General features: G+C 47.8%; 1 protein-coding gene across 3 annotated transcripts in view; it reads right to left on the minus strand.

Annotated features, from left to right (window-relative positions):
* Positions 1 to 27831, minus strand: part of ASTN2 (astrotactin 2) — a gene marked incomplete at its 5' end in the record, with an annotated part of 616673 nt that overhangs the window by 321066 nt on the left and 267776 nt on the right. Inside the window, 4 exons of one of the 3 annotated variants that reach the window (XM_084650531.1) lie at positions 21748 to 21885; positions 22424 to 22498; positions 23487 to 23571; positions 24057 to 24078. In XM_084650531.1, the coding sequence (XP_084506657.1) occupies positions 21748 to 21885; positions 22424 to 22498; positions 23487 to 23571; positions 24057 to 24063 (305 nt within the window). Of the gene's footprint in view, positions 1 to 21747; positions 21886 to 22423; positions 22499 to 23486; positions 23572 to 23857; positions 24003 to 24056; positions 24079 to 27831 lie in introns of those variants that run through there. The other 2 variants (XM_084650530.1, XM_084650529.1) reach the window with 2 other exon arrangements.

Here is a 27831-nt window from a genome sequence, read left to right on the forward strand (position 1 = left end):
GTTGCGCTCTGGCCCCTGCGCTCCTTTGTCGGGCAATGGATTTCCCAATGCAGCATTCCACCAGGTCTATAGGCATTGAGATCGGTGATCTCTCGCTCACAGACCTTGACTACACTTTTGACGTTTTTTTAGTACAGAGCCCCGACAGGTTTTGTGAGGCACTCCAGCATATGGAGGAGGAGTCAGCTAAGATTGGTCTCCATGTTTCATGGTCAAAGACAAACATGCAAAATCCAGGACCAGGTCCACCCGCGACTCCAATCTCTCTGAACAACAAAATCATTGAATCAGTTTCCAGCTTTTGCTGTCTGGGATCTATACTTACCAGCTCCTCCAATTCTCACACACAAGTTCTCCATTAGACTGGCATTGCAGCATCTGCCATGGGCCGTTTACAAAGGGTATGGAATCCACATCATCTTAGTGTGGCAACCAAGTTCAGGATTTATTCGAGCTGCATCCTTCCCATACTGTTGTACAGCTGTGAAACATGAACACTACGGCGCTCAGACTGGACAAAGCTGGAGACTTTCCACACAAAATGTCAATGTCATATATTGAGAAGAGAGTGGAATGACTTCATCTGTAATGCAGATGTTCATGGTCACTCGGGTCCACAGACTACTGGGGCCATTGTCCACAGGCGATGCCTTACACTTTTCAGACATGTTGCAAGGATGCCACAAGACGTTCCAGTGAACGCCGTTCTCTGGGTGGCTTGTGACATCCAAGATAAAATCCCACCAACGGAGGGGTGGAGGCGGCCCAGAGGCAGAACCACTATTACATGGGTTCATCAAGTCTGTTCCGATGTTGGACTTTCAGGCCCTCAAGCCTTTGCGTTTGCGCAGGAATGGACCAAATTGCAAACGATTGCGACAGCTGACTGTCTAGCTAAGCGCTGAAGAAGCAGCAGCCTTGTGTCAGGGATGGATGTGCCTTTTGCTATCTCCATGAAAATCCATCCAGATTTGGTCAAGTTGTAAGCCTAAAAAAATCAGTTTGCACATGCTCAATAGAGACTTTGGGGACCGTAACTGATACATTCCATCTGCACTGAGCATGCTCCAACCTGGGTCTAAGAAAGACTTTCCCATCCTTTCTTTTTCCTGCAATCCCCTACCTCATTCACTACACACCTTCCAATTTATACAACAAATGAAGCAGGGGTCCTAGAGAGAACAGCCTTCTTCACTATACAACTATGGTTAAAGCCCGGAACAGGTCCATCCTGAACACTGAATGAGGCAGGAATCCTGTGCAAAAAACAGAACGTGCTCATGTCATTAAAGACTATCATAAATTAAAGGTTGCACAGGCAACTTTAAGTCTGCTATTTCCTAACGATTGAGTACATGACTTTGCAACTTTGATAATGCTGTCTAAATGTAAGGGGGTGTTTGTAATATAATATATACACATAATATTTGAATAAAGTAAATACAGGAAAAAATGAGAAGACCCTAGTATTTTAACATTAGAGGGACAAATCTACTCATATGTTCAGAGGGGGTGGCGACCACACACACCATTCTGGCACCAGGGTGGAGAACCCACCAGAGGAAAGGGCGTGGTCTGGTCCCACTGCTACGTTCCTCCAGGGATTCTGCCTCGAGAGGGAAGCTTTAAGTTCTCGCCCAGGCTTCACAGGAACTCTGACAGCTGGCTCAGTCCTCCCCAGGGTGCCATGGCTAGTTGGTGAGCTGTGGGAAACACTGCACCCAGAGCTGTATGTGACGTGCTATCCACTGGACGCCATTTGCAGTGCACAAGGTTTTGGTCCTACAAAATTCACATACTACACGTTCCTGAGCACCCCATCTGGACGTGTCCAGTCCTCTCTTTCACTGAGCCAGGGTGCACCAGTCAACAGCAGGCTCCTGGCCAACTGTCCCCTCTTGAGGAACCAGAGCCCAGGTTCTGCCCCATGTGTTTGATGTTAATGTACAAATAAATATACGTAGAAAATTAAATGAGTTTATCCTTCACTTACTGAGCCAAGGCCTTTGCCACCACAGCTACCACCTAAAACTGCAAAAGGAATCCAACTCCACCCTCTCCTCTGCTATAATAATCTACACATCTAGAGCACCTCCCACCTGAGAATCTCAAAGCAATTTGCAAACCAAGGATCCAGGCTCAGAACGCCCCTGTGAGGCGGCGAAACCGTTAACGTCTGTGATTTTGGAGGGGGAAACCAAGGCACAGAGAAGGGAAGTGATGCATTCACCCATCTGTGGGGAGAGCTGTGTACAGAACTCACATTGGTTGGCTTTCGGGCCTGGGTTTTTAGCTTGACTAAGAGGCAGCCTGATCCAGTGGATCGAGTAATAGAATGGGAATCAGAGGCTGGGATTCTATTCCTATGTGACTTTGGGCAAGTCGCTTCACCTCTGCGCTTCTGCTTTCCTCCCAAAACTTGTCTGGTTTGACTGTAAGCTCCCCAGGGCAGGGACGCTCTCACTGTGTGTTTGTATAGCATCTAGCAGGGGGTGGGGGGGTGATCTATTTGGGGAGCTCTACCTGTTACCCTATCACAAATAGTAATACGCCCATCCTGCCTCCTCTTTCCAGATGCCCCAAGCAGCTGCTGGAAGAGCACAAAGCCTGAACTCCAGTCTGGGAAGGGATTTAAACATCTTTCAGGTCACCTTTAAAGCCAAGTGAGCTTCATATAACATGTGACCATGACAGAAGGGAAGGAGGGTCCCTCATTAAACCTTCACCAGGCAGGCTTTGGTGGCACCTCATCCTCCTTCGGGCACCGGAACATTAAGTCTGACGTTACTGCCCCAGCGCCATTCACCGCCACCTAATCTGAATAACCCTTTCGTGTCTAATTTAATTACCCCAGCCCACAAACTGACAGACAGCTGTTAAAAATGGTTATTGCATTATTAATACGCTCCAGTAATTTCCCATTAAAACTGTACTGTTAATATTATTTCCCCCCTGTATTTCTTCCCTCTTAATTAGTCTATTTAAAACTTTGAAGGAATATTCTCTTCATGCTAAATGGAAGCGTCGAGAAAATTACATTTTTGATTGAATACTTCTGTGATAGGCCAGCAATAAGACCGTTGAGTTGTTAATTATTGTCAGCGTTCCACACGATGCCTGCTAATGAGGCAGTCAATCTTTTCTGCCATTCCCAGAATATTAATGGAGGCCTTTGGTATTGATTTTGTTGCTGGGAGAAGCTGGGAAATCCTCCGCCTCTTTGTGTAGCTTGGGGTATTGGAGGAAGGGTAAGAAGGGGACTTGCCCTAGCTGGCAGGGTGATCATTGGTCATACACAGCAAGGAAGCACCTGTTGAGGGCAGCAGTATGCATCCTGGCACAGGAAATACCTTTGTTCATCAGTCATCAGCAAAGCTGGTGCTGAGTTCATTAACAGGAGGGTAAGGAAAACAGAAACCACAACAATTCCATGTGCCATCTGTACCCTCCCTTGCTTAATGGCCATGAGCTTGCACACCTAGAAGTGTTCATGAGGCTTGGTCTATACTATAAAGTTAGGTTGATGTAAGTGCCCTGTTATGGCGATGCAGTAAAATCACCTAAGAACCAAGAAGAAAACAACTTGGGAAACAACCTGTTCATAATACGGTGTCATGGTTTTTGGAGGGGACCAATATGAATGGCTGAGGTACTTCTAGGCTAGACTGTTCTTGCAGTAACTAGCATCACTAGCCCAAATGATACAGCCTCATGAGTAAGGAACCTACCCTCATTTCGGGAAAATACCTAAGTGCAGATTTACTATGCTCATGATGGAGCTAGCAAGCAGAAAGCCACAGTCACAAGATACACCTAATATGGGGTCTCACACCTACTGTGCAATGCAGCTCAAGGAGGGCCTTGTGGATGATTTACTTGCAAGCAATAACTGTGATGATGCAGCTAGAGAAAGCACACTTGGATGGTGCAGTACTGTGAAGTGTTCCCCCAATACAGCCACCAGGAGCCCTGCTTGGTCTAGGTAACCACGGCAGGCCATATTCTCAAGGGAGAACCCACTGTGCCCCAGAATTTTCAGGATAAAAGTGGGGTAACAGCATATACAGATGTGTGTGTAGTGGGACCCAGCTTACATGTGCCAGTCACTTGCCAGGAGCACATCTGTACAGCCCACAAGCAAAAATATCACTCTGCGTGTGCAAATACAGAGGTGAGCAATGTCACCTTGGAAATCTGAGCCCCAATTCTGTTGACTAAATCTGAATCCTTCTCACACCATCAAATGTCGCTCGACACACAAACAAGGCCCCACAGTCCACGTCTAGCCTGCTCTTTGCAAGTCCTCTGTTGCTAACCCTCTTTTTGCCAGAAGCTGGGAATGAGCGACAGGGAGTGGATCACTTGAACCTGTCCATTCCCTCTGGGGCACCTGGCATTGGCCACTGTTGGAAGGCAGGATACTGGGCTAGATGGACCTTTGGTCTGACCCAGTATGGCCGTTCTTAAGTCTCCCTGCTAAAGGTCCCACTTTAAATCAAGGGGACATTCTCGTTTATAAAAGGCTAATAAATGATTAATAGATGTTAGAAGCATGTTACAGACACGAGTAATGTGTGTTATATATGGCTATAGGCAGCCTATTGACCTGTTGGTCTCTATAACAATCGAATAACCCTTTATTAAAACATCTATTCACCAGTAATGAACCCTTTATAAAATATTTATAAAGAAACACTCAATATAAAGTGTGATGGAATGGAGTTTGACCCAGAATCTAATCTGAATCCAGAGCTGTGGGATTTTACAGCTCAGTTTTTGATTGGGCCCATTTCTACTTAATATATATTGAATACAAAGGAACTGGATAAAGAATCTTTTATTGCAAAGGCTCAGTACATATTTACACCATGTCGTTAGCACTCAGCTTCTTCATTTGTGCCATTTTAAGCCTTCCACCTTTTTGGAGAAGTATTAGCTTGTGCTTAATTCTGTGTCGCTGGGGTCAGTGCAGGTCCCAAAGAGCAAGTCACTTGAGCCATGTCTACACTACCAAGCTTATAGCAGCACAGCTGTCCTGATAGAGCCGTACTGCTGTCAGATCTCTCATGTAGCCGCGTTATGCTGATGGGAGAGAACATTCCCATTTGACGTCATAAAACAGCTCAACGAGCGGCGGAAGCATGTCGGCGGGAGAGTGTCTGCCACTAACAGAGCGCTGTACATACAAGCACTTATGCCAGCAAAACTAATGTTGCTCAGGAGGAGTGTGATTTTTCACACCCCTGAGCGAGAAAAGTTTTGCTGACATAAATGCTAGTGTAGACATGGCCTTGGAGATCTACTCCATCCCACATCTGAGAAGAGACTGAAGGCTGGTCTACGCTAGCATACCTATGTCTCTGAGGGGTGTGAAAAGTCCATACCCTTGAGAGATCTAGCTATGCCAAGCTCAGCCCAGTGTAAACAGGTCTAAGAACATTTCCCTCTACCTAGCTACTTCCTCCTGGGGAGGTGGATTTACTATAGTGACAGGAGAACCCCTCCCATCACTGTGAGTTTTTATACTGAAGCCCTAGCGGGGAGCCGCTGAGCCGCTACAGTGTTTTAAGTATAAGACATACCCGAAGGTAGGTTTCACACATGAGGCCGGTGCTTCCACAGATGCATGCTGAAGAACCAGTGCAACTCCCCAGCAGGGAAGGGGCAGGGCTGTGCAACCTTATCAGAAGAAAGAACTGGATGGACAGAAAAGAGATGTGTCAGAGCAACAGTGCCATTTTACATGAGAGAAATGCCACAATGGGCAAGAGAACTATTCTGATTTGCATCACAGTAGCATCTACGGGCTAGAAATGATGATCAGGGGCCCCCTGTGCCAGGCGTTGCACATACACATACCAAGAGGCAGACCTTACCCCATAGAGTCTGCACTCAAGAAACAAGACACACAAAAAGTGAAAGAAAAGAAATATTTTAGAGTTGTTGAACTGGAGTGGAGAGAGCTTAAGGGCCTGATTCTCGTTCAGCTCTGGCGGTGTAAAGGGTAAATGTAATTTACGTCCACTAAGTCCCCTTCACACTGCCTGGGCAGCATAAAGAGGCCTTAGCATAAATGAGAATCAGTCCCTAAATGACTTGCCCCAAGTTATACAGGAAGTTCAGTGTCTTAAACACAAATGTTTCCTTCACGTGAGAATGGTGCTACAAATATAGTAGCAACCGCTTACAGGGAGACAGTTCTCAGCCCCGATTCCAGAACAAGTGTGCTCTGCCCATCTACCACACCCTGTGTTTGAGGCTCTCCAGCCTTTCTTAAGCCTCGGAAACCTCCCACATTCCAAGAGCTAAGTAACATCCGACCCATTTTACAGCTGGGAAAACTAAAGAACTGAAAGGTTACGAGCCTAATTTTCATCCTAGGGACGCCTAAAGTTAGGCACCAAAATCCATCTTTAAGCACCTAAACGCTTATTTAGGCATTTAATTTTAGTCGCTTGTATTTGAAAATGGGAATCCAAAGACCCGGTTTTCAGAGGTGCCAAGCACCCACAGCTTCCACTCGCTTGAAATGGAATTGTACATGCTCAGCACCTCTCAGGAAAAAGGGGTGACAGAGAAGCAGTGTCATAGCAGGGAATAGAACCCGCAACTTTAGATAGGCTGGAATTGCTGGGTGAAATTCTATCACCTGTGTTCTGGAGGAGGTCAGACTAGATGACCATAACAGCCCCCTTCTAGCCTGAAAATCTAGGAATCTACAAATTCCTGTTTCCAGTAGTAGCTCTAACTATCACTCCACATGCCTTCTGAAGCTGGCTTGAGACCCTGTTTCTCGAAGTCACTATTTCTAGCTATGACATGAACAATGCTTAATACTATAAGAGACCAAATCCTCTCCAAACAATCAAATCCCTCTTGCCTTTTGTTATCCTGTTTATTTCCACTGCTGCTAAAGTGTCTACCTGACTTGACCTGCAGCTTGTGATGGGTTCTGGGGGCCAGAGCTGATGTCTTGTGTACATTTTGTGTTGCTGTGCAGTAGTGGGTCCCTAACTACACCGATCCATATTACAATAAAAGCCATTTGGTTTAAGCCAATAGTAACTCATTTTGATAAAAACACCAGAGGAAACATCTGGAGTAGAATTGATTAGTGCTCAGTAATTCATCAGGCAATGAAATCAGGGCAATTCCCACAATGGGATTATTTTTGCTAGGTATTACTTAGTTTTCCTTCATCTTTTTTCCCCCACCAACTCCTCACCATGTCCCAAGCATCTCTTATTCCGTTTAGTTCCTTGAAATGCCATTCTGCTTGAAACAGTTCTATGCAATGCCTAGCAAGTTATCACCCACCCCCCCAACAGTTCAGAATCTGTACTATCGAAGAGGTCTACCAAGCAGATGCATTGCCCTGCAACTTCACAGGAGCCATACTGGGGGGACTGGTAAAACATCTATAACCAGAAAAAGGGAGAATATAGTGAAACCTGAACTGATGAAGGCCAAACAGCACATGATTTAGGGCTGAAACAACGAGCTTTGGCTGTAATATCACCTCTCGACAGCTGCAAGGCACAGCCGGGGCTAAGGTCCCAGCACAGGGCATGTAAATCTACACAAGCAGATATTAAGTACTGGTGAGAGGTGTCAGACAGCTCTGGAGTTCGAGCCGCTCTGTGCAAGAGGAAGAGCACTACTGCACCTTTCTTCCCCTACCCCCGTCTCTTAGCCAGATGATCCAGTGGAATCTGGGCTACTCAGTGGCCAGCAGAACATTTCCCCTGCATTATGGGCTCTCCCTTGGTGGAGGGGATAGGGAGAGGCACGTCAGGACTGGGATGGGGAGCGGAGATGACACTGCTATGTCCGATCTTCCACTGGCACCGAAGGATCTCACACCAGTGGCAAAAGCTAAAATTATTCCTCAGCATCCGGGCTTCCTCAAAGGGTTAGGCTGGACACGCAGGATCAGGCTGTCGTGATTGACTCCCTGATGAGAATCTAGCCCAAGCCTTTCTGCTCAGGCTGGCCAATGGGGGTGCTAGTCATGGTGAGAGTTTTATGAGATGTGAAGTGCAACCCTTTGAGAACTGGACTGAGAGCCACCAACTCCTTTCCCCCAGGACACCAGACACAGCCTGTGATGTGGCAATGAATAGATACATCACGCCCTAGGTTCCGACTGGACATACAAGAGTTGATACCTGCCCTGAGAACCTCACAGACGAAGGATGGACAGACATGCACATCAGGAGATGGAATCCACTCCCCACATCCATCTCTCCTCTCTTTCTTTCTCACCCTGTGGGTTGTTTCCATCCTTCATATGAGCTAAGGTACTCATCACACATCGTTATTAAACTCCCAGAAAGTTTTGTCTCTCATGAGTGTATTAGTTTTGCCCTCTGGCTGCAGAAATCCAGCGATCATTCTTGGAGGTTAAAAACTAGGGAGGGAAGGAGAGAGAGAGAGAGAGACTCAGGGCTTGTCCACACTGGAAACATTACAGTGGCACGCAGCTAGTGTGGTGACCGCGTGCTATAGCATATCAGCGTAGACACTGGCTGCTGTGACAGAAGGAGTTTTGCTGTCGCTGTAGTTAATGCACCTCCCCGAGAGGTAGCTAGGTGGGCAGAAGAATTATTCTATCGACCTAGCGCTGTCTCCACCAGAGGTTGAGTCTCCTTAATTATGTCGCTCAGGGGTGTGGGTTTTTCATACCCCTGAGCGACATAACTATGCCGATATAAGTTCCTGGTGTGGACTGGCCCTTATTCAGACAAGCTTGCAGGTGCAAACTGAGGTCCATACAGAGCTGGCTGGTCACACGGTGGTGGCTCTTCCTACTAAATGTCAGGAAAAGAAGCTTAGAAAAATAAATTAAATCTTTTCTCTAACATTACTGCCCCACAGAAGCCAAAACTGTAATTGCCCAAGGGACATTATGTGATTGAACCGGGGGAGAGCTGCCGTGGGAACACAACACTGAAAGGGACCTTCTGGGTCACTGAGTCCAGGCCCCTCTTATCACAGACAACGCAGTCATATAATCTCAATCAATGTAAATGTATCAAGCGTCACTTTACTGCAAGTTGGGTTCTTTGCCCCCACTACTCCTGTTGGGAGGCTGTTCCCAAGCCTCCCTCGTCTGATGGTTGGAAACCTTCTGATCTCCAGCCTAAATTTATTTATAGCCAGTTTATCCCTATTTGTTCTGGTGCCAGCATTGTCCCTGAGCTTAAGTAGCTCTTCTCCCTCCCTGGTGTTTACCCCACAAGGCATTTGTAGAGAGGAATCAGATCCCATTGCAGCCTTGTCTTTCTAAGCTAAGCAAGCCAAGCTCTTCTAGGGTGCATCTATACTAGAAATGCTACAGCAGCACAGCTGCAGCCAGGCCCCTGTTGCCTTGTAGTGTGGACACTTACTACAACCATGGAAGGAGTTCTTCCGCCGCTGGAATAAATCCGTGGCTCCGAGACGCGGCAGCTGGGCCAACGGAAGAATTCTTCTGTCAACCTAGCACTGTCTCTGCTGGGGCTTTTCTTCCCACAGCCCTGCGCAATGTAGTTAAATTGACCTAACGCTGTAGTGCCGACCAGCCCGAAGGCTTTGTCTACGCTAAAAAGTTAGGTCAACCCAGCTAGGTTGCTATGGGGTATGAAAAATCCACACCCCTGCGCAACTGAGTTAAACTGACCTAACCCCCCATGAAGACAGCACTACACCAATGGAAGAATTATTCCATCAGCCTAGCAACCACCTCTCAGGGAGGTGGATTAATGACAGCAATGGAAGAACCCCTCCCGTCGGCTTAGGTAGTGTCTACACAGATGTGCTGCTGCAGCCGTGCCACTATAGTGTTTCGAGTGTAGACAGGCCCTAAGTCTCCTCTCAGAAGGCAGGCTCTCCACCCCCTGATCATCCTTGTAGCCCTTCTCTGCACCAGCTTCAGGCAGTCAAAGGTTTAGAGTTGCTCCAAGCATGAGGTTGCATCCCTGACCATCTTGGCTAATAGCCATTGATGGACCTATCCTCCATGAACTTAGCTAGTTCTTTTCTTATACTTTGGCCAGCACAACATCCCTATCACATGCCTGTCACAACTCTGGCAATGAGTTACACAGATTCATTGCACTCTGAGTAAAGAAGTACTTCTTCTTGTTGGTACGAAACCTATGGCCTATTAATTTCATCAGGTGACTCTTGGTTTTTGTACTGGGTGAAAGGGTAAGTAACACTTTTCTATTCACTTTTTCCACACCATTCAAGATTTTATAGCTCGCTATCTATCATACACACCTTAGCCATCTCTTTTTTAAGCTGAACACCCTAATCATTTCAATTTCTCTTCATATGGAAACCACTGCATGCCCTCAATCATCTTTGTTTCCCTTCTCTGAACATTTTCCAATTCCTCTATATCCTCTTTGAGATGGGGTCACCAGAACTGGACATCGTATTTAAGGTGTGGGTGCGCCATGGATTATATAATGCAGTGGTTCTCAAACTGTGGGTCAGGACCCCAGAGTGGATTGTGACTGCATTTTAATGAGGTCACTAGGGCTGGTGTTAGACTTGCTCGAGCTTAGATTACAGGTCCCCTGCCTGGGGCTTCGGCTTTGCCCGCCACCCGCCCGGGCGACAGGGATTGGGTGGATTCAAACTTTGGTGTTCCCCCTCCTGGGGTCATATAGATTGTTTTGTCATCAGAAAGGGGTTGTGGTGCAATGAAATTTGAGAACACCGATATGGTGCCATTATGATATTTTCTGTCTTGATTTTCTATCCCTAAATACCACCACTAAAGGTGGCAGTGGGGGGGCGGGGGGGAAGTAGGGGGAGAAGAAGAAATAGAAGAAGAAGAAGAAAACCCCTTTCATGACAAAGTAGTTTTTGGATTGTGCTATCGGGCAGCTCTCCAGCTGCACTGAGTATTTGCATCACTTCAATGCCCCTCCCTGCACACATTGTATTCGTATATTTCTCATGATGTCTGTTCAGTCCCCTTCCCACAACGAAGAGGCTGTTTGAAGGAGAATGAAACCAGGACTTCCTCGGTGTTTGGACAGCTGAGCAGAGTGGGAAGCCTGTGGATGCTAGCATAGTGTGTGTCCATCGTTATGAATAGTAACAAAGACAGAAGAAGTCATCCCCCATTTCTTTTGAAGATCTGGGGTAAAACAGGGGGAAGCTGCAGAGTCCAATAACAGTGTTTTAAAAGCTTGTAATGAAAAGATCCAGAGAAAACAAAAGAGCATTACAAATACGTTCACATTTGAAGAGCTTTTTTTATTTATTAGATTGGCTCAATAAATATCTAAACAACATCTGTGGGGAGGTTTTTTTTAGTTCGTTTTTTTTCCCTTCTTGACGCTGAGGCATCAGCGCCAATGCAAACAGCAATCAGACTCAGGGAAAACCCAAACCATCTCTTGAGACTTTGCAGGGTTGGTCTCTATGGCACTGGGTTTGCTAAAGTTTGCTCCAAAGTGGTTTTAAATGGCCCAGAATGCTTCTGTCACTTTTCCTGGGGTGGAGTTTTACAACTCAGTGGCAAGAGGCTGAGAATTTTGTAGGATTAAAAAAAAAAATTAAAAAGGACTTTTATACTAATGACAAGAAGACTAAGAGTTACAATAGCAAGAATTAAAAACAACAACAACAAAGAATAGAAACAAACCCCAAGAGCTTTGGAAGGGATATAAACCCCCATGTTTCAGGGCATGAACCAACTTCTAATGCTTGGGATCAGGAAGAAACTTTCTCCAGGTGCAGGTTATTTCATAACTTTCTTGTCTCTTCCTTGGAAGCAAATGATGCTGGCCAAAACTTGAGGGTGAGGGAATGGTTCGCTAGGGGTTTTGTATTTCCAATTTGCTTTCATCCCGATTCAGGATTTTATTCCAATTCAATTTCATTCCAGGCAGGGGTCCAGGGGCTGGCAGGGCTCCCTATCACAGAGGGGGACCCGAGCAGCCCCCAGAGACCTGCCTCCAGCTGGGGTTCCCAGGACTGCCAGGCTCCCTGCTGTGGAGCTCTCGATCCCAGAACACCATCAGGTTTCCAGTGAAAACTTGTCTGTGTTCCGGCAAACGTTTTGTCAAATCTGCCACAGAGCTGGCAAAACATTTTGCTTCAGCAAATCAGCATTTTCCGACAAAACAATTTCAGAGCAGCTCTACTCAGAGACAGGATACATGGACCTCGGTTCTGGCCCAGCTGGGCAATTCATAGGTGGCTTTCAGCATAAGTTTTCTTTTTAACTAACATCATCTGATCATCAACTGAATTACACCACATTGTACAGCCCTAAATAATTCCTATCCTGCCTTGGCATTTACATCCTTCAAAGTGCTTTCACAAGGGTAGGTCCCTACTTAGTCATCCCTTAGCCAAGCTAGAAATAGCTGGCTCTTTTCATCTGCTCTCATAAATCAAACTGGGAGGCAAGGAAGAATTCCAAGGAGCAGCCAGGACCCTGTCAGGGGAGATTACAAGCACAGGACTGGAACGCGTTCTCAGTTGTCTTTCAGCAAAGGCCTCTCCTGTTCTGTGGTTTTTTTTGGGAGATGCTGTCCACAGATGGTCCCTATCCCGGCTTTAAAGACTTGGAGCTCCCCTCCCCCGCTCCCTTTGGAAATAAGGAGCCCGCCAGGTTGATGAAAGCCATCAGCCCGTGCAACACGGCTGTTATCTCTGGCGATGACAGAGCCACCGTGACATGCCAGGTAATGAATCACCCTCTTTTCAGAAATGAATAAGTTGTGGTCGGTGATGCAATGATCAATTTGCTTCATCACGTTAAGCCGTCCATTCATCACCAGCACCTGCTGTCAGGGGCTCAGGGCCACTTTTATTGGTGCTGGCTGCTGCCATTATCGACAGAGCAATAGCCTTTGAAGGTAGCTCCTCGCGGCTCAAGGCTGCCATTGATGAAAGGAGCTGATAAAGGCCTTGCTTTGCGCTCGCCCATTCTCTCTTCCAGCAGCAGCAAATGGTTTCTTACCGGAAAAGCATCTCCCTCAGCAACCTCTTCCCCCCTGATGCCTGGAATGTCCCGAAGCCAAACCTCTCTATCAGGGGGCCTATCAGACAGATCTTCTACATAGGAGGCTGCAGGGGACTCGATTTCCCCTCAGCACCCGCTGTGACTCCAAGGGGCACAGAGCTATCATAAAATCGCAGGATATTGCAGGCCCTGTAATCAGCTGCGTCCTTCCCATCCATCACTAGCGTGCACCATCCAATAACCCCAGCCCTGGCACGCTGCCTGGCCAGCCTTGTTTCCTTAAGATCCTGCAGACAAGCAGGTGGTGTCAAGATGAATGGTTCACTCAGGCAGAACGGGGAAATGCAGAATAGCATGAGTGAACTTGGAGAGAGAGAGAGTGTGCGACTGGGAAGAAGCTGGAAAACCATTCTATGCTGCACCAAGAAAAGCCAGCTCAAGAGTAGATCCTGGAATCAGTTCTGTGTGGTTCAATGGATAAGGCACTGGACTAGGACTCAGGAGACCTACACTGTATTCTTGGCTGTGCCACTGACCGGCTGGGTGACCTTGGGCAAATCACTTCCCCTCTCACCTTCAGCCTGTCTTGTCTATTTAAGCTGTAAGCACCTTGCAGCAGGGACTGTCTGTGCACAGCACCTAGCACAAGAGGGTCCGGATCACTGTCAGGGCCCCTGGGCAGTACCATACAAGGAATACTAGTAAAAATGCGAACAAAAGGAATCTAACATGACACCAGCCAGCATTTTCCCAGTCTCTGCAGGCAGCGGGATATTGCAGGATATTGCAGGCCCTGTAATCAGCCACGTCCTTCCCATCCATCACTGGCGTGCACCATCCAATAACCCCAGCCCATTTGCATAGAATAATTGTCACCAATAGAGCATTCACCCTTCTGCACAGATCTCAAAGCATTTTATCAAGGTGGGCATTATAATCCTCCTATTATTGATGGAGAAACTAAGGCAGAAAGAGGTGAAGAGTGTGTTTCCCCAACCCAAAAAGTGCCCTAAGTCACTGAAGAGCTACAATCCCATTGACTTTCAATTTGAGCAAGTTTCCAAAGTGCCCAAGTCACTTTTGAAAACGGGTCTCAGGCACTGCAAAGCTGAGTGCAGTATCCCCTAAATAACGTTTAAAAATCTGACCCTTAGGTGCTTTGGAAAACGTTCCCTGAAATGACTAGCTGGAAGGTCACCCACCAGGACAGCAGCAGAGCTTGAGTCAGGGATAGAATCTGTGGCTTCAGCCAGCACGTGCTCCTGCAGCGTTCCCCTTTTCGGCTGGGTAAGTTCGGAGACGGCGGACGGAGCTCCCTCTCTGTCCTGCCGTCGAAAGGAAGAAGCATGTGCAGTAGTGAGAGAAGCGAGAGAAAAAAAACAACAACCTGTTGATTGGCCAAAGAATTCAGAGAGCAAAGGGGCTCACTTGGGAGCAAAATGGAGATGAATCGACAGCGAGTTAAAAAAAATTCATTCTTCTGCTGAACACTTGCCTCTCCATCAGGGCACCTCAAAGGCTTGTCAAGCAAAAGCAGGGCTTTTATTTGTTTCTATGGTTGCCATAACGATAGAGCTGTAAGTCATGTCAGCTGGAAGCAGAGGCTCTGCTCCTGTGATTTATAGCTGCTCGGGCTAAATTAGAAACTTTTCTTTGGAATCAGTGACAAAGTCGGAGTGCGTGAAACCGGCACTTTGGAGAGGGGAGAACATAAAAAAATATATTAATAAATAACCGAGCACAGACAATCGGCAGGTGTGAAAAGAAAAGGAGATCAAAAGCTTCAACCCAGACCGCATGGGCAGCAGAAGGTGCACGAATCCCCTACCTATTTACCCACCAATGTGTCTAACCCCAGATCCCACAGGGACCATTTAGGGGTAAAAGGGGAGTTCAGGCTCTATGGCCCATTCAATCCTTGATCCGCTCTAACCCCAGATCCCACAGGGACCATTTAGGGGTAAAAGGGGAGTTCAGGCTCTATGGCCCATTCAATCCTTGATCCCCTCTGGCCCGACTGTCAGCAACAAAGCTAATTGCTTTGGTTTGTGATGTGGACAATTGCTCGGTAAATTCTGGATGAAGACAATCCACTCATTCCACACAAGTTGCCAAACAGCCCTAGAATCATAGAATATCAGGGTTGGAAGGGACCTCAGGAGGTCATCTAGTCCAACCCCCTGCTCAAAAGCAGGACCAATCCCCAATTTTCACCCCAGATCCCTAAATGGCCTCCTCAAGGATTGAACTCACAACCCTGAGTTTAGCAGGCCAATGCTCAAACCACTGAGCTATCCCTCCCCCAGTACTGGCATCTGATATATCGATTTTTGGTCAATAGAGCTGGTCTGGATTTGAACTGATCCCAGAGGTGAAAGGTTCTCCCGTTCTCAGTCTCCTTAGCCATGTAGTCTCTGCTCACCTATGACAATGCTCACCGGAGCTAACCATTTTCTAGGTCATAATTATTCCCCTTTCCACTACTGGAAACAATCTGTCAGTATCATTTACATATGTCAAACTGGCTGGGCGTATCTAGTGGGGTCCTTCAGGGGTCTGTGTTGGGTCCAGTACTATTCAATTTTTTTAATTAATAACTTGGATAACGGAGTGGAAACGTGTGGATGACACCAAGCACTTGGGAGGACAGGATTAGAATTCAAAACGACCTCAGCAAATTGGAGAATTGATCAACAATCAACAAGGTTAATTTCAATAAAGCCAAATGCAAAATACTACACTTAGAAAGGAAAAATCAAACACACACCCACAAGATGGGGAATAATTGGCTAGGTGGCAGTACTGCTGAAAAGACTCTAGGGATTGGAGTGGGACACAAATTGAATATGCGTCAACAATGTGATGCAGTTGCAAAACGGGCTAATACCATTCTGGGGTGTATAACAGCTGTGTTATATTGTAAGACAGCATGGGTGAGGCCTCCGCTGGAGTACTGTGTCCAGTTCTGGACATCACACTGTAGGAAAGATGTGGACAAACTGGAGAATCCAGGGGAAAACAACAAAAGTGATAAACAGCCTATGAGGAAAGGTTTAAAAAAACCCAAACTGGGCATGTTCAGTCTTGAGAAAAGACTGAGTTGGGGACCTGATAACGGTCTCCTGTATGTTGTGGGCTGTTGTAAAGAGGATGGAGATCAACAGTTCTCCAAGTCCACTGAAGGTAGGAAAAGAAGCAATTGGTTTAATCTTTAGGAAGGGAGATTTAGGTTAGATATAGTTAGACTCTTTTCCCTAATAGTGATAGTTAAATAGTAGAATAGGCTTCCTAGGGAGGCTCCACATTATCAGAGATTTTTCAGAACAGTTTAGACAAACATCTGTCAGGAGTGGTCCTGCCTCAGTGCAGGGGCTGGGCTAGATGACCTCTCAAGGTCCCTCTCAGCCCCTTATTTCTATAATTCTATAGACACCATGCTGCCCCAGTACTGCACACCATTTTTTACCAACCATAGACCAGCTTAAACTACAGCTGGGGGATTCAGTGGAGAAATTACATTGGGAGTGCAAGGCTTGCCAGGTACATAATGAACTGATAACATTCACGGCGCTGTGCAATACATAAAGCTTTAGAAAGTCTCTGTCCCAACAGAGCGTGCTGGCACAGATCGAGAAGGCAATGCACTCTGGGAGACACCGAGGGGAGAAATAAGGGTTTGGATATTATGAACTTGCAACTTGTGGGAAATGTGGGATTAGCATGAGGAGAGATGTGGATTGCAAGCCAGGGCACGGAGGTCAGTTCATTCACAGCGAGCAACATGGGAAAAAACACAGAGATGCGGGAGAGCAGGAAATTAACAGATGTTTTAAGAAAGGGAGACAAATACTGATTGCTGGCCTCATCAGTGGAGAGGAATCTGGGAGAGTCCATCAAGCCTAGTACTCTGCTTCTAGCACAGCCAATGCCAGATGCTTCAGACCTAGGTGAACAGCCCCATAATGCACTGGGCCAAATGCCCAATAACACAGATTCCAATCTGTGTATGGCCATGCAATGACATGAAACTGATATCAACATCATACAATGGATCATATTGTGTGGCTGAGGAGGGGACACGTAATGCAGTCCCTGATGAATTATACATGCAAGTATATTAATTATACATTCAAGTTTCATTAACCATAAAAGAAGGCATGTGCCTAATTTATGGTGCACAGAATTAAAACAATACACCATTGTAAGTGATGCATGCAAAGTTATATCACAGCTCATCTCCGGTAAAAAAATGTAACATGGGGAACAATCCTGCATTGCCAAAGAGATGGGGTCTAAACAAATTGATAGTCCTTTCCATCTCTAACTTCTATGATAACAACTTCTCTAAGTCACAACTTGAAACTCATTGAGCTATCTAGGGCCTTTCACCAGACCTGCAGCTAACAGCTGGGACATGCAGCTGACTCTCTTGTTGAGCTATTTAGCAGAGCAGCGAACGAGTACAACGTTCCCTCTGAATGCCGGCAGGAAGCTGGAGTAGGCACTTCACTGAACAGCCATTGAAAGGCAGATCTCCATCTATTCTTTACACACTCTCCGGCGTCTTCATAAAAACACAAGGCCACACTCAGACCTTTCCCCTCAGAGTTGTAAAGACTTCACATGCTTCTTCAAAACTAGCCCCCCTGCAATTTCCCTCCATTAAACTCTTAGAGACAAGTGACCCCCAAGCCAAAGGGGACAGACTAATCAAAGGCCTGAAGGAATGTGGCACACTTGTTACCAAGGACATAAAAGAAATACATGACTGTTTTACTGCCACCGTATTACCGTACAGCAAATGGGAACCTCTCCCAGCACCAAGACACAGCTGCATTACAGTTAATGCATTTCGGCACTGAACAGGAGAAGCCCTGGCGCTGAGATGGGACCGCATTAGTGCTTATGCATTCCAACACAATCAGTGGGATATTGCAATCCAGAGACACGACTGCACTACTGCCTCCGTATTACAGCTCTGCAATGGGAAGCTCCAAGGGCAAAGACCCAGCTGCTGTACGGTTACTATATTACCGTAAAATACCCAGGAGTCTCCAATGGCAGGTTGTGTCTTACAGGTCAGTATTGGGGATTTACAGCCCTGAGAGACAAGTTCAGTATCTCCCCTCCCAGACTATCACTCTGAGGCTATGTCTCGACTTAGAGGTAGGGGGGTAATTCCCAACTTTGCGCAGACATACGCACACTAGATCTCACTGAGCTAGCATGCCAAAAAGAACAGTGTAGCCACGGTAGCACAAGCAAGCTACCCCAACTACATACCCATGGGGTCCGCATGGGTTTGTACTCAGGGCGGCTAGCCTGTACCACTGCTCACCACTGCCCGTCCTACACTACTATTTTGAGTGTGATAGCTCCGAGTGCTAGCCCAAGGATGTCTTCACGAGTTGGGAATCACGCACACCTAGCTCCACGTGTAGACATGCCCTGAGTGTGTCTCAGTCCACAAGGACAAAGTGAAGGAACTGGGAAAATATATTTGATTATTTCCCAAACAGCTAAGCTTTCAAAGTAGCTTTCTTATTACAAGAGAGCACTTGAGAACCTCTAGTGCTGAGATAGGACAGCACCAAGCCTTCTTAATACCGGATGTAACTCCATCACCTATTCTCAGCATTGCAGTGAACCTCCAGCACTGGAACGTGATTCCACTGCACCCGTCACTGCATTAGAGAACCTGTAACACCAACCTACGCGTGCATCACCTTGGCTGTCATCCACCATGGAACACCCGGGCCCTGGAGCTGACAGCCTGATCCCTGTTTGAGCAGTGTTTAAGTTCTAATGCAGAGATAATAGATCATTTTTCGGTTTCCACTGTATCTGTGAAAACTTCCATAATTCAACATCAAATATTTATTATTACGTTTATTAAAGTTTTAATAATTTAGCACCTCCTGCATGTCAGAGTCAAGCTCAGTGAACTGTTCTCCCTTTATTTTACCTGGGTCACTCCAATATTTATATCCACAATTCTAGATTCAAGTTTCATTTACCAGGGAGAAAGTGACATTCTCGGCACCTGAAGCTTCCCCTCACCTCCATCCCCTTCTGTTGCTCTTTCACCCCCTCTGCAGTGGCAAGTAATCCCAGGAATCTCCCATAGGGATCAGTGTTTGAAGAGATTTACTGCCGCCAAGAGAAAACCAAGCTTAATAGACTTTGCTTTTATTAAAATAGCTTGGACTAAATTTGGAGGTGGAGAGAGACAATATTCTCCTGGCTAGATGTGCTGGGAGATATTTAAAGTGCACAAACATGTTAAACCTTCCCCAGCACCTTTCACCCCAGCACCACAAAGTGCTTGGTACAAAGTGAGCAACTCACAACAGCCCTTCAAGGCTGGGGTATATTATTTTGTAGGAAAAGTGAGCCCAGAAACTAAAGTATAAAATGGGGAGTCAGGAGTTCTTGGGCTGGCATCCTGGCTCTGCCACAGACTTCTTGCATGACCTTGGGCATGACATGAACCTCCAGGCGCATGCATTGCCCAGTCTGTGAAGGTCTCTTCCAACCCTAATATTCTATATTCTGTGATAACTTGACTTTACATTTTTACATGAATGAACAGCAGCTCTTCCTGACAGACAGCTAGCAATGGCTACATCAGGGGGTAGATGCCTTGTAGGTGTCATGGTCAAAGTAGATCTTCAGGAGGGATTTGAAGGGGAGGGTGGTGTCTTTACAGACAAGGTAAGGGAGGTGTTCTATAAGCAGACTCATAGACTTTAAGGCTAGAAGGGACCATCACGATCATCTAGTCTGACTTCCTGCATATTGCAGGCCACAGAACCTCACCCACCCACTCCTGTAATAGACCCCTAACCTCTGGCTGAGTTACTGAAGTCCTCAAATCATGGTTTAAAGACGTCAAAAGTTACAGAGAATCCACCATTTACACGAGTTTAAACCAGCAAGTGACCAGTGCCCCATGCTGCACAGGAATGCAAAACAAAAAAACAGGGTCTCTGCCAACCTGATCTGGGGGAAAATTCCTTCCCGACCCGAAATCTGGAGATCAGTTAGGCCCTCAGCATGTGGGCAAGACCCACCAGCCAGACACCTGGGAAGCAAAGGGAAAGAAGGAGCAAAGACGACTATTGGAGAAGTGGGCTAGTTGGCAGAGAGGAAAGGGCAGGGGCATTGTGATAAAATGATGGAACCGAGGAGTACTGACTCCCAGTTGGTTGCTCAGCACACTAGACAACACTGCTCTCCTTAGGTTGGGTTTGTGCCTAGCTTGTCGGTGAAGGAAGAGAGGATGCACACCTGACCATCGCCTTTCTTGAGTGAGTGGATGGATGGATGTCTGAATGTTCGAAGATAGAGTTGCAACACTGATGAGGATCCATGGGGTAGAGAAGTGAGGTCTCACATTCATGAGGAAAGTCTTACCAGAAAAAAAGAACCTGAGGTCTCAATAGAACCCAACTAGCTTATTCTCACCCAGGGATTGATTTGGGAGACTCATGATGGTTGAGGGTAGGGGTATAAGAAGGGGAGCTCACACTTCCATAGTTAGGAGGGCAGCATAGCTAAACCCTCATGTACAAGGTGGGGTGAGACTTGCCCTGCACCCGGATTAACCTCGTTCAGTTGACAGCCATCACAGCGCCAGCAGGGGCAGTCTCTAAGGCCCTGTCCTATACTTAGTTTTCTCTCTGGCACACGGTGGACACGTGACTTGCCCAAGGTAACACTTATAACCACAGAACACCTCTGCTTCCCAGCCCACACTCAGTACACTTCTCCTTCACCCAGCAGAGGTTCCCTTAGATCCAGCTTCTGAACTAGACCAGTACCAACCAACCAAAGTCTGGGGAACAGAGTGAGCCACGCCAGGGAAGCCAAACAAAATCCACCGAGTTTACAGAGAAGCATAGGAGAAAAATGTATAAAAACAAGACAAGGCAAGGTGGGCTCTGTTCACTAGGGACCAGCTTTGACCCCACAGCCAAGTGCTGGAGGCTGCAGCATAGGGGTATAAGACAGTCTGAGTACGTGTCTGCCAATCCTCTCTCTCTCCGCCTGGAGCCAGTGCCTAATGTTTTAATACCCAGGAGAACTGCTGGCATTTCTATGAGCGTTTCTGAAAGATGAATAATCCATTTGCCAAGTCAAGCAAGCAATCTCTCCCCTCCACTCCCTGCCTTGCAAAGAGCATTCCCCACTTGTGCTTGTCACAGTCAAATAAGAGCATGTGATTCTTGCTAGCCACTTGAGCTCTTGACATCCCTGACCCCTTATTCTTATTTAGCTCGCACTGGTGAATGCTTTGATGTAAGATACATCAGTATAAGTCAGGTTTCAATTGGTTTAATTTAAGAGAATCCATCCAACATCTGCACTAGTTTAGCTGCATGGATTGAAAACACACCTTCAGTTAAAATCTGAGCAATTGTGTGTGTAGGCCAGCCCTAAGCTCAGAAGAACTAAACAACCTAACAGCATCCGTGTAGGCCTCTTCCCACCATGCATATCATCTACAATGAAGGTGGCTCTCCACTGACTCAAGCATGTAGAAAGGTTTTTTGGAGAAGACACGGGCATGGAAAACACATTCTCCCTCAAGAAACTGATTCATGTGCAGGATTGCCAATGGCCAGGTCAACACTGAAGAACTCAAAGCCGCACTCAGCCCAAGAGAAAGTCCCATCTGGAGATAGGAAGACATCCCACCAGAGGGGTACTGCATCTCAGCTTCTTACAAGGAGCATTGAGAGTCATCTCCGCAAGACAGTTTGGTCCCCTACCTGACGTCTGCCGGGTCTTCCGTCACCAGGACGTCTGTCTTGCAGCTGGCGAGAGGGTTGATGGAAAGCTCCACAGGAGGCACCACGAAGCTCTTACTGACAGGTAGCCAGAGGCCCTGACCCAAACTATAAGTGGACCTGAGAGAGAGGCAAGAACGTAGCGTAAGCACATGAAATACAGGGCAAACGCTAGGTCCCTCTTCAGTGTCTGAACGTCTGGAGGCTGGTTGGATGGTACGGTGGGGTGGATTACGGAGCCTGTTTGGTATCTTGCTCCAGAAAGCCAACACTGGGGAACGGAGCCAGAACAGGTGAGAGCAGGGAGAGGGGTAGAAGGGCAGCCTGAGCACAAGTGGGCAAACTGGCCCCTCTGAATCTGGAGGACAGAGTGGATCGCTAGGAAGCTCACACTTTCCTCGGTTGCTTCCTGACCCAGGTGCATGCCAAAGGGGATGGTGACCGGAGGGTCAAACCCTTCCCCCCCCCCCACCCCCCGAAGGTCTTCCAAACTCATTGACTACGAACAGAGCCAGTGCAGCACAGGGAGAAGAACAAGATGGCAGCAGGAGCTAGTGACTGCAAAGCCTGCTGGAGTGGTTCCCAAAGAGACCCAATGTGCCCTGGCAGCCAAGTGCTCCAACTCCCAACAGACTGACTGACTAGCCATTCAGCTTACCTGAGAATCTTCTCGGGTGCTTGCTCTCCTGTGACCAAGTCGTAGCCCCTTTCGAGCGTTGTGTAGGGCCAAGGCCTGAGAGACAGAGGACAGAGAGCACCGCATGTCAACCGGCAAGGAAAGGTAAACACCCAGGGACAAGCTCACCTAGTGATGCCAACAGGTGGGTCTAGAGCCAACTATACACATGAGGAATTGGTACACCAGCAAGGGGATCTGGGAGAAAGGTAAAGCTGTTTTTCCTAACATTAAGGGCTCATAGCACCCGTCACAGGGTGCCTGACCATCTGACGGGCTAGACTAGCTGTGACAGGCTCTGCTAAAGAGAACGAACCCGGCCAGATCCACCCGTGAGTCGTTTAATTGCATAGGCGGCCAGGCCTCAGCTAATTAGCTAAGGAACACCTGGGCTTAATAAAGGCTTGAGGGTTCAGTCAGAAGGTTCCAGAAGCTCTGGAGGAAAGGGACTGCTGAGGGGAACTCCCCAGGAAAGGGGACTGACGAAAGGTACTCCTGGAGGGGATGTGTTTCAAAAGGCAGGTGCCATCAGTGACAAGTCCATCCAGAGAGCTGGTCCCAGTGAAAGGACTTTATCAGACAGCAGCAGGTGATCCAGATCCAGAGAAGCACTGCGGTAATTCAAGCTCTGTGGGATCCCTGAGCCCAGAGAAGGAACCCTTCCCCAGCTGGTGGCAAGAAGCCCAACTCCAGAAGAGGGTCTCGATTTGAGAAGGCCTCACAGGTAAGGAGCCTGGATGGAGAAGGCAAATGGACTCGGTTCGGGCAGACATTTGCCGCTCCCCCAGCTAGGACGCTGGGCAGAAAGCTTGCTTGCCTGCCTGCCACATTCAGTGTTTAGTTACATGAATTAGATCCCTGAAGGGGCATTGTTCACTACGTGAAAGCCTCACTGAACTCTCTAAAAGCCCATTGGGGAAACTGAGGCAGCAACGTAACCCTGGATCTGCACTGAACCGTTGGGCAGTGTGTGCCACTGATGATGCCAGCCTGGACCCAAGGGGGCAGTCTGGGGGTGAGTGCCCACCTTACCAGCCCCACTCACCCTTCACTGTGCCCCCAGTCACTGCGCACACACAGATGCCGATGCACTGGGTCAGGGGCATAGCCTTCATGACAGCTGCACTCACCTGAAAGGGAAAGGAGAGAGATTCAACCTCTGTCTGCAGAGAGCGCATGAGGAGTAACTGTATGTGGCTCTCCCACACCACCATTCCTCTCCCTGTTCATCCACAGCTGGCCGTTCTAGCATTCCTTGCCCCATCCCTTCCATCCACGGCCCCTCCTGGGTCCAAGAGCCCTTTGGAATCTACCTAGAAGCTAGGGTGACGCGCATGGGAGAGAGAGAACCCCTGCAGCATCTCTAGTCTCGGCTAGCTCCCCCAAAGCGTGCCATTCTGTCGGCTCCTGCTTTACCTGGAGCTTCAGTGCAATGCAGCTGAGCACATAACAAAAGTGGGGGGGAGAGACAGAATAGCCGCTGGTGGGAGTTGATCCTGATCATTCTGTAGAAGACACAGCTCACTCGGCTAGCAGCACCTGAGGCCCAATCCTGCAATGCCCTGAGCATCCTCAGCGGACACTGAAATCACTGGGAACTGAGGGTGCACAGAACCTTGCATCTCCTCCTTGCTACAGACATGTATGGGACAGCAGGGGTTTGCTGGCTTTCACCAGTGCAGCAGCCAGGCACTCCAGCTGTGGCTCAGGCCCATGGAGCAGAGCGGAATGAAATACTCCTCCCAAAGGGTAAAGTCCCAGTCCCTTAAGCAGGCAACACCTCTTCCCCAAGGGAAGTCCCCTCCCCTGTGACATTCTTGACCCTGTCAGCTGGTTGCAACTGGATGCCAATTAGGGTCATGAATCTGTATGCTAGGGGCTGTTCTGTGACCAATTCAGTTCACAATAAAGAACAGCATCCCACTCCACAGGTGGAAATAGCCTCTCGTCCCCTCCTGATCTGGGCTGGATTCACACTAGGACAAGGTGCCTCTTATCTCATCACCAGCCCCTCCTGGCAAGCAGCAATCCTGAATCATCTCTCTGCCCCCCTAATCTCCTGGACCACGGCATGCTTCTAATTGTAAACTCTTTTGAAGTCCTCCTCTCACTGCAAGGTTTCAGGCCCATCACAGCAGTCCTGGTTCTTGCCCGTTTTCCACCTCCCACAAAGGATACATGATGGTACCAACAGTCTTTTTTGATCTACTGCCCTATTCTGCCTCTCCCTTCTTCTTCCAAGCTCTCTCTGCCTCCTTACCTCAAGGGCTCATTCTCCGATTTCCCCCCCACCCCATTCCCCTCCTGACAGCATTAGTGGAGGCGTCATGATTTTTCCACACCAGAGACCTAACTACACTTGGCCCAGATTGATTCTTTTTTTGGTAGAAATACATAACCCGGAGCGAGAGATGGTGGAATAAAAGATTAATTGGATTTGCACATATAGTCGCTGTTAAAAGCTTTTGTTGATTTTTTTTCCCTCCAACCCCATCCCTTTCTTTTCCCCTTCAGCTCCTGTCTTCACTTGACAGAGCATTGGACTAAGTCTTAAACACAGGCAGAGCGTGTGCGGGGGGTGGGGGTGGTGGAGGGACTGTTCAAAGCAAACCGTTCCCTTTAGTTCTCTCTGCCCACACCCCGCTACGGCCAGAGTGAAGGAAAGATGTTGTGGCAGAATGGGGTGTGGATACCCCAGACAGAGTTAACACAGACTGACAAAATACCCATGCTTTCTTTGGGCCCTATGGAAGACCTCAAAATGTCCTAGGGGTATTGAAATAAGCGCTTTCTTTGCAGAGGGAAGGAAACAGGGGTTCAACTCGAAGATTGTGAAGAGAACACTCTGCAAAGGGGGGGGCGGGGAGGAAGCAGACAGCTAATGATGTGCTCAAATGCAACAGCACCTTCATGAAATATTCACTGCTTTAAACACGTCTAATATTAAAGATTAAACATCCCAAGATTTGTCCTGGTGACTCTAGAGTACTGATTGATGATCTGCCATAGCTGCTAAACTCATGATTCATAAGGAGCGGTGGAAGCATTACCTCTCCAAAGGGAAAGGGACTTGGGGAAGAAGGCTGGTTGTATTGTCTCCTGCAGGAGTTCAGACAACAAGGCCAAGCATGCTTGCCCCGGGATGTGGTGGATGGAGTTTTATTCTCGTATACCATCAGTCGAAAAGCAGTTATTTTTCCAAGAGTGCTTAGCATGCAAGTTTTCTCAGTTGCTGCGTGGATCATTAATTCCTGATGCTTATTACATAACAAATATGTGTTCTGCAAATGAGAGACATCTCAAAGTGCTTGCAAAGCAGAGCTGTGGGGATGCAGGGATGTTGGCCCATTCTCCATCTTCAGCCCCTGCCCCAGCAATTACTAGAGCTGTAGGCTGGAGTGCACCCACTGAGAATTCCTCGATGGATCCATAGGGCTGTAATAGACCTGGATTTTAAGGGTTGGCACCAAGGAAGGTGTGGGGTGCCTTTGACTAAAGTGTTTATTAAAGGGTTTATTTTGTCCTCCAGTTTGTTAACTATTTGCAACCACCAGCAAGAACACTGATTTTATTGACTCCATTCCCACAATGCCAACAGCTGAAGTTGTGCTTGAGGGTTTACCGGAAGGTTTATTTCAGTCAAGTAAAAAACAGCAAGCAACACTACCAACTTCCCTTCCCATCCAGATATTAAACTCATTTCAGAGAGCAGAGATGAGAGAGACCCAGGGACTGGGAATCAGGCCTCCGCCGTCTATCCATGTGGCTTGCTGCCAGGCCTGAGAAGCCATGTGTGTCCAGATTTTCAAAAAAGACAAGCATGCTGGGTGTTAAACCCTCAATGTCACAACAGTAGAAGCTGCCAGCACTGAACTCTTGGCAATCAGGTCACTAACCTCTCCATGCTGGAGTTCCAAAGGTAGTTAGGTGCCTGAAGATGCAGACAGGTACTTAGTGGGATTTGCAAGCAGGCCCAAGCCAGTTAGCCCCTAACTTCCATTGACTCCCTAGCTGCATCTTTAGATACCAAAATACCTTTGAAGAACTGGCCCTTTGTGACTCAGCTCCTCCCTTGCAGGTGTGTTATGAGCAGAGCTGATCACAGCAGACTGCCTGGCGAGAACTTTGCTTTAGATTCATTCCCTATGGGGGCAGGGAGCGACCTGCACCTCAACTCTCCCTTCTGAAAGAATCCGTGTTCTTTGTTCTTCAGGTACAAACAAGCTGTTCAGAAAAACTCAGCTGGAGGTGCCAGATTTTGCATAAATGAGAAGTCAAGATCATCAGTCAACTCAAGATCACACTAAGTCTGGATTAGGCTCATGCACTTGACTAGAGTTTTGAGTCAGGGACAAAACTCCAGAGCAACAAGTTGCAGGTAGCTTCGGGTTTAGTTACAAGCGTTCTGTGCAGCTCTTATTGTGAGGGGACAAAATTAATTAGTGTGTAGAAAGTACTTTGAGGCTCTTTGGGTATCACACCCTGATGGCACATACCTAACTGTGAATAGACAGCCTCCAATGCATTTCTACCCATTGGTGAGTATGTTACAGGTCCCCGCTGCTGTGACTCATTCACAAAGGATATGAGCCTGTAAGAGTACATCTCCACTTCAAAAACACCCCTGGCAGGAAATCTCAGAGCCCGGGTCAACTGACTCAGGCTTTTGAGGCTTGAGCTGCAGGGCTAAAACCAGCCATTCCTGCTAGGGCTGGAGACCAGGCTCTGAGGCCCTCCCCACTCCCAACAGAGGAGGCTTGGCACTTTAGCTTAAGCTGTAGCAGCTCACGCTTTCAGGTCTGGAGGTCTCCGGTTCACTCCCTGGTGTGTCACCCAAGATGTGGCACATTCCTTTAGGCTGGCAGGTTACAGATCGCCCATATGCTAAGGGTAAGGAATATCCAGTACGTCACTATTTTATCAGAAGATATCATGAGGAAACCACCTCGGCAGTGACCAGCTACTGGCAAAGCAACGGCTGATAAACCCAGAAATGGGGTATGGTGATTCCCACAGAACACAAGGCGGGTTTTGAAGGGGGGAGCCACAGGCCCAGGATAGCAGTGAAGCCCCTCTAAGGCAGGCTGTGCAGCTGCCAAACCAGACCGCTGCATTTCTTCCAGAGCCCTCTGGGGACAAGTCAGCAGCTGCCGTCTCTGCTCTGAGCACACAGAAAGCTACTGGCCCTGCGGGGTGCACACGGCCTGCACATCCCCCACTGCAGCACTGCGCGGCTGAACCAGACAGACATTGGCAAGGCTTTCAAGGCATGCATGGTACCAGGTGCCTCTCTTCACAGGAGATATAAAACTGAGCTCCTGATCGCCTGTCCAGGTGGTGCTCACAGTTCAGCTACTTCCAACAGCCCGCTGGGGCGCGCTCCCTTGTTC

The sequence above is a fragment of the Lepidochelys olivacea genome, assembly GCF_965140295.1.
Source record: "Lepidochelys olivacea isolate rLepOli2 genome assembly, chromosome: 16".
NCBI classification, from domain to species: Eukaryota; Metazoa; Chordata; order Testudines; family Cheloniidae; genus Lepidochelys; species Lepidochelys olivacea.